The sequence below is a fragment of the Dromiciops gliroides genome, chromosome 1, assembly GCF_019393635.1.
Source record: "Dromiciops gliroides isolate mDroGli1 chromosome 1, mDroGli1.pri, whole genome shotgun sequence".
NCBI classification, from domain to species: domain Eukaryota; kingdom Metazoa; phylum Chordata; class Mammalia; order Microbiotheria; family Microbiotheriidae; genus Dromiciops; species Dromiciops gliroides.
In genome coordinates, this window is record NC_057861.1 from 742,874,890 (window position 1) to 742,881,408 (window position 6,519).

At 42.6% G+C, this 6,519-nt stretch overlaps 1 protein-coding gene across 1 annotated transcript in view; it reads left to right on the forward strand.

Annotated features, from left to right (window-relative positions):
- DNAH12 (dynein axonemal heavy chain 12) overlaps nucleotides 1–1,010 on the forward strand; it is a 172,991-nt gene extending 171,981 nt beyond the window's left edge. Inside the window, exon 74 of the mRNA XM_043972200.1 lies at nucleotides 587–1,010. Coding sequence (XP_043828135.1) covers nucleotides 587–777 — 191 coding nt within the window. The 3' untranslated portion in view covers nucleotides 778–1,010. The remainder of the gene's footprint in view (nucleotides 1–586) is intronic.
- The last annotated feature ends 5,509 nt before the right edge of the window (nucleotides 1,011–6,519 follow it).

The following is a 6,519-nucleotide window of genomic DNA, read 5'->3' on the forward strand; positions in this document are numbered from 1 at the left end:
CCCAAGTCCTTGCTTTCTCCTTCTCAGATTCCCTTGTTTTTAATTACTTGGTATTTATTTACATTTATTCTGGATATATTTATATATGTATTTGTCTTCTCTCTTAGAGTGTAAACTCCTTGACGGTAGGGATTATTTCATCCTTTGTGTTTGTATCACTTTACTTTATGCTTCATAGAAATTTAATAAATGATTGTTGTTGATTGCTTCTGACACAAATTAACTGGGTGACCCTGGACAAATCATTCAACCTCTTAAGTGCATCATTCTCAAAGCTTCTAAGATGTAGAACTGTGGCGAGCTTTCATGGAGGAAAGAAGGGATAGAGTTCTGTCCACTCTCCCTCTTACCTTCCTCTCTCCCTTCCACCTAGGATAGTGAAGTCCCAGGTCCCAATCAGATTTTTAGAGAGGTGAATGAGTCGAGTGGAGGTCAGTGATTTGATCATTACCCAGCTGTTGGGGCTGAGGAATGTTTTAGAAGCACAACTGTTGTGATTATTATGGAATAACTGGTCTTTGCACATTGATCACTGGCTATTGTTTTCTGTCGAATACTTACTGACCTCTTTTTTTTTTTTTTCCAGTTGAGAAGTCCCATATTGCAAAGACCAATGCTTACGTGTGTCCCCTCTACAAGACAAGTGAGCGGAAAGGGACCCTGTCCACTACTGGTCACTCTACCAACTTTGTCATCGCCATGATGCTAGAAACAGACCTCCCTGTCCAGCACTGGATCAAGCGAGGGGTAGCCTTGCTCTGTCAGCTGGATGACTAGGTCATGTGAACCTACAGAACACCAAAGTGACATCTGAGACCCTCGCGTGTCTTCAGAGTCACTGAAGAATCTCAGCCAACTCCCAAGAATTGGTGTCTCAGTGCCCTTCCTGGGCACTTAAAAAAATGAGACTGATATTTATAGGAACCTTTCCCCCTAAAAACCACTGTGTTTAATCTGGACTATCACGTGATTAGCAAGATAAACTTGCTGACTCATCACACTTTTGTGATTGTGAAAAGACATTTTATTGTTATTTTAAAAAAAATATTACAATTCCTCCTTTTGTGTAGCTGACTTCTTTGTTTATGGTGTGTGAATGTATACAAGACAGAATCTGGAGGCTTTGATGAAAAAGAATGAGCTGAGGGGCAGCTAGGTGGCGCAGTAGATAGAGCACTGGCCCTGGATTCAGGAGGACCTGAGTTCAAATCTGGCCTCAAATACTTGACACTTACTAGCTGTATGACCCTGGGCAAGTCACTTAACCCTTATTGTCCTGCAAAAAAAAAAAAAAGGAAAAGAAAGAAAGAAAAAGAATGAGCTGCCCAAAGAATTATTCCTCCCTTACCATTGTTCTAGACTCAGTAATACCTCCTAATCCACTATTCAGCCCTCTAGTGGATCCTGCGGTGGTGCAGATTGCCACCCACCCGTGGCTGTCCACCCTGGGCAGCTCTCATCCCAGTTCATTCTCAGGTCCCCTCAGTATGCAGAAGATTCCCTCACTTTCCCTTCCTATCATGTAGAAGCCAGTGGAGAAGGTGGGCTGTCCTCTGTTACTCTCTCTGTCTTTTTTTCCATTTCCTTGATAATGTTTTTTCACCACAGATGTCTTTAGGGTTACTCATCTGGGATGTGTTGTAGCCTTCTCACATTATGTCCCTCTCATGTCAAGCCAACAAACATTGATAAAGTGCTATGTGCCAGACATTGTGCTAAGTGCTGGGGATAGAAATAAAAGTGAAAAAGGTAATTCCTGCCCTCCAGGAGCATACATTTTAATGGAAGAAGATGACATTTTTAAAAGCTGCGAAGGAAGATGGGAGGGAGCTGAGAAGGTCCCTGTGGGGGCAGAGGGAAATGGCGAAGTCTGGAGAGCCTGGAATGGAGCCTGGGGAGGGAGGAAGGAGTGAGTGTGGCTGGACTGGACACTTTAAAATGGAGGTTCTGATCAATTGGAGCAAAGGCCTCTTTCCTCAAGTGAAAAACAGCATGAATGGCCTATATTTGATGAGAGGCAGTGTGGTATAGTGGATAGAGGTGTGCTCTCCAAGTTAGACAATCAAGACCCAGGCTGTGTGACCCTGCACAAGTCAGTGTTCTAGGTAAATCTCTTAGACTAGAAGGTGGTGCTGATCTAGGGAAGGGAGTTTCTTCACCCAGGAGTTTCCTATGCCTTTCTATCCCTACTTTTCCGGCTAAAAGAGACATATAGCAATGACAGCCCACATTTTCTGGATGCTTTTTTTTTCTTTTGTTTTGTTTTTTGGTGAGGCAATTGGGATTAAGTGACTTGCCCAGGGTCACACAGCTAGTAAGTGTCAAGTGTCTGAGGCTGGATTTGAACTCGGGTACTCCTGAATCCAGGGCCGGTGCTCTATCCACTGTGCCACCTAGCTGCCCCTTCTGGATGCTTTTGAAGCAAGTGCCTTCTATGTCTGAAGGTCTAAATTACCCCTCACAAAATACAATAAGGGCCTTGTCCGCCTCCGGCCTCAGGGCACGTTACACTTTCCCTGGTTTGTATTAAGGCCTGTAACCTTGTCAGCCTCGTCTCTCCTTTTCCGAACCGAACTCTCCTCCGTCCTTGTCTGGGCTCCCTCAGTCAGCCCCTCCTTGCTCCTTTAGTCTGTCCTCGAGTCTCCTCGAGTCACGTCCCCCCCCCCCCCGGGGGGGGGGTGGTCTAACTCCCAGGTCTATATATACCTTTTCTTCTCTCCACTCAAATCTCGGGGCCTCCTGCGCCCCCACAGACCAAGCTAATCCGCCAGCCAGGGCTGCGGCTTGTGGGGGAGGGGCGGCATGCCTCAGCTTCGCGTGCCTCAGCACAGGCCATCCGGGATCTTTGGATAGCTCCGCTCAGGTCGGAGGGGGCTGGGGGCTTTTTTTTCCCCCCAGCTGTCTGACCTGGTGTCTTGTACAGCCCACAGGGCTTTTTCGCTCAGCTGAAGCTGAGGAGGAGCAGGAGAGACCCTGAGGGCCTAAGGCTTTTTAATCTCACCCTAAAGGTAGGGTCACCAAATCAAAATAAATTTCCACACTAGTGAGTGTTAAGTGTCTGAGGCCGGACTTGAACTCAGGTACTACTGAATCCAGGGCCGGTGCTCTATCCACTGTACCACCTAGCCGCCCACTGATAAAAATCTTAGTGGAATTTTAGAGGTTTGCAGTGAGGATTAAGATCATAAGCAAACAGCACATACATTTATTATACTCTCCCCTTCCTCAAGGGTGGTATTTGCATTTTTTATTTTTTTAGTAGAGGGCAATTTGACTGAATAGATAATAAACAGAACTGAAGCTAGTTTGAAATGATTCAATAGAATTTGATCATTTAGGTAAATTAGTAGCTAAATTACCTAAATCAAAATAGACTCTGCAAATCAAGAAGTAAAAGCTGAGTGATTAATTGGTATTAGGGGCATAAGGTGATTAGATGAGGTGTATAAAGAAATCTGTAGAGAAGAGAGTCCAGTGGATATGATATGTCTGGGAAATAAGATGAGCTACTTTAGGTAAAATGAAGTCTGGAATCAGTGTAAAAAGAAAGGTTAATTTTGAAATTGATGGGCTTTAATCAAAGTCAAGGTGGGGAGAATGGGGAACGCAAGAGAGAGGGTTGAAGTCAATAGAAATAAAAGGAGAACAGGTGGAACTGATGTGGGATGGATTTGGGGGTCAAATTGATCGTGAGTCATCCCAAAAGAATTACAAGACTCAGTGACTCAGTTTCCCAAGTTTTATTGCCATGCTGTGAGTAATCACAGGGAGAGAACCAGAAAAGTGGAAAGGTATCTCTCGAATAGTGAAAGAAAAGACAGTTATATTTATAGTATGGATAAATTGATTTATCAGTTTCATTATAATATTCTCCACCTTGGGGAGGTACAGGGGAGGGCTTATCCTAATTTGGAGTTCCTGGGGTCCTAAGCCAACCCCCGAGGCGGGTACCTTTTTCAGTGGAAGTGTGTTTTAGGGGTTTACACGTCTTAAGGTGAATCTGGGGACAAATTTGGCCTTTTCTGCGCATGTCTCTTTCTGGTTCCCATGACTAATTTCAAAACATATTCATTTTTCATTTATTTCTAGTCTGTCAGTTTATTTGAGGTCATCATGGCCTCTCTCCCTCTGTTCCTGTTACGGGTACTGATTACTATGGATAAGAGAACCTAGCATCCTTTTCTTTTCTTTTTTTTTTTTTTAAGTGAGGCAATTGGGGTTAAGTGACTTGCCCAGGGTCACACAGCCAGTAAGTGTTAAGTGTCTGTGGCCGGATTTGAACTCAGGTACTCCTGACTCCAGGGCCGGTGCTCTATCCACTGTGCCAAGTAGCTGCCCAGAACCTAGCATCCTGACTGGTAAGTTATCCATTAACTGGGGTCCAACTCCCTTTTGGAGCTGATATCTGAATTAAAGCTTGGGTCTTAGGTTGTTCTGTTAACCCTTTTTGCCTCCTACATCAGAACCTTAAAGTTGGAGCCCTTTTGCACTGACCCAGTGAATGGATGCCTTGAAAGCAAGGGCTTGGAGTTTGTGAAAGGTTTGAGGTGGTTTTTTATCTCATTGAGATAAGAAGTATATGAGAAACTTCTTGGAGAAGTACCTGTTTGCAGTTTCAGACAGATAGTATTCTATCAACTTATAACATTTACCCATTGGAAACTACAGAAATAAGTCTGCAACATGGAAGTATTTACAAAGCACACTCCTGGAAGGACCTTAGAGCCTCATAGGCTCTGAAAGAGAGATTGTGGAAAGCAGTGGGGTCTATAATTTGAGCTGCTGGCAACTCGTGGCTCTTGGGAAAATTGAGATTTTCATTGTTACCGTTTGTGACTGTCAATACAGATTTGATTTGGTTGAAATTTGTCCTGAAACGAAGTTTTTATGTGGTCTCGTTTAAAGTGAGGTATGTTCTCCTATTAAGATAATTATGATAAATGAGAACTTAATGCAAAGTACATTTGATATTTACATGAAAGCAATATACTTGGAAACTGCAAATCCATTCTCAGGAACTTACTACTTTTTGTGAACCTGAGAAAATAACTTCACTTCTTTTTGCCTCAGTTTTCTCAATATTAAAATGGGATAATAACAAAACACCTATCTCCTAGAGTTGTTCTGAGGATCAAATGACATAAAAATGCAAAGTGCTTGGCACATGGTAAATGCAATAGATAAATGTTAGCTATTTTTATTTTGATTAAGTGTAATTATACTGGGTTTTGAATGTAATTAATATGGAAAGCCAGACTGATAGATAAATGAGGTGATTTTCTATATAAGAGGATTTGGAAGTACATTCAACTGAACTGATATTATTTGACTGGCCAAACATATTGGGTTATGTTTTTAAAATAGATAATGTTGCTTATGTTATTGTGAAACCATTGTACAAGAAATTATGTTGATTTGGAAAATGGTGCTATCCAGAGAGTGCCACAATTGTGTCATTAGAAAATTAACTTTTGGGGCAGCTAGGTGGCGCAGTGGATAAAGCACCGGCCCTGGATTCAGGAGGACCTGAGTTCAAATCCGGCCTCAGATACTTGACACTAGCTGTGTGACCCTGGGCAAGTCACTTAACCCTCATTGCCCCGCAAAAAACAACAACAACAAAAAAAGAAAATGAACTTTTCTTTTAATCTGGATGCTGTTAGACTATGAATTGAACTGTTAAAGAATATGGTCATAATGTTTGAAAACTATTAAGTATTTAGTTGGCTATCTTTTGCTTCACAATGGATAATAACTTACTGTTGGATTTTTTTTTGGGCGGGGCAATGAGGGTTAAGTGACTTGCCCAGGGTCACACAGTTAGTAAGTGCCAAGTGTCTGAGGTTGGATTTGAACTCAGGTCCTCCTGAATCCAAGGCCAGTGCTTTATCCATTGCGCCACCTAGCTGCCCCCTGTTGGAAAAATTGTAGCACCAACTCTGTAAATCAATCTTGCCTGTGAGATTCCTTGGGACGTTTTATTTGGCCAGGGTATCAACCTTGCTGGCATCATGTTGGGAAGTCTTAAGTAATGGACCTCTCCCAGTCAAAGTGGGGGACTTAAAAGTTTGTGTATAGTAAAGAGTGTTTTAGCTAACAGATTGTTTGGCCATCATGCAGCCCAAAAGTTCTAATCTGTAACAAAAATCGCTGAGAACTCCCATTGTGATTAATCAATTTATTAGGGAGTCTGAGGGTGCCCAATTAATTGGGTCCAAGATTTCTAAAAATAGAAGGAGGTGTCATAATTCAGTGATTGGTCAATTCCAGAAGGGGGGAAATTTTACAGTTGGCCAAGGGAAATGTCCATCAATCATAAGCATTATCAATAGGCCTTTCACGGGTCATGAGACCTTCCACAGTTAATCCCAGCAGGGGCTTTCCAAAGGTCATAAGAGCCTTTCAACAACATCTCAGGGCCTTCCACAAGTCATGACACCTTAGTGTTTGACCAACAGTATCTTAGGGTACAAAGTAGTTGTGGGTTTGAATCAAAGGTCACTAGGAAGTGAATGGTAG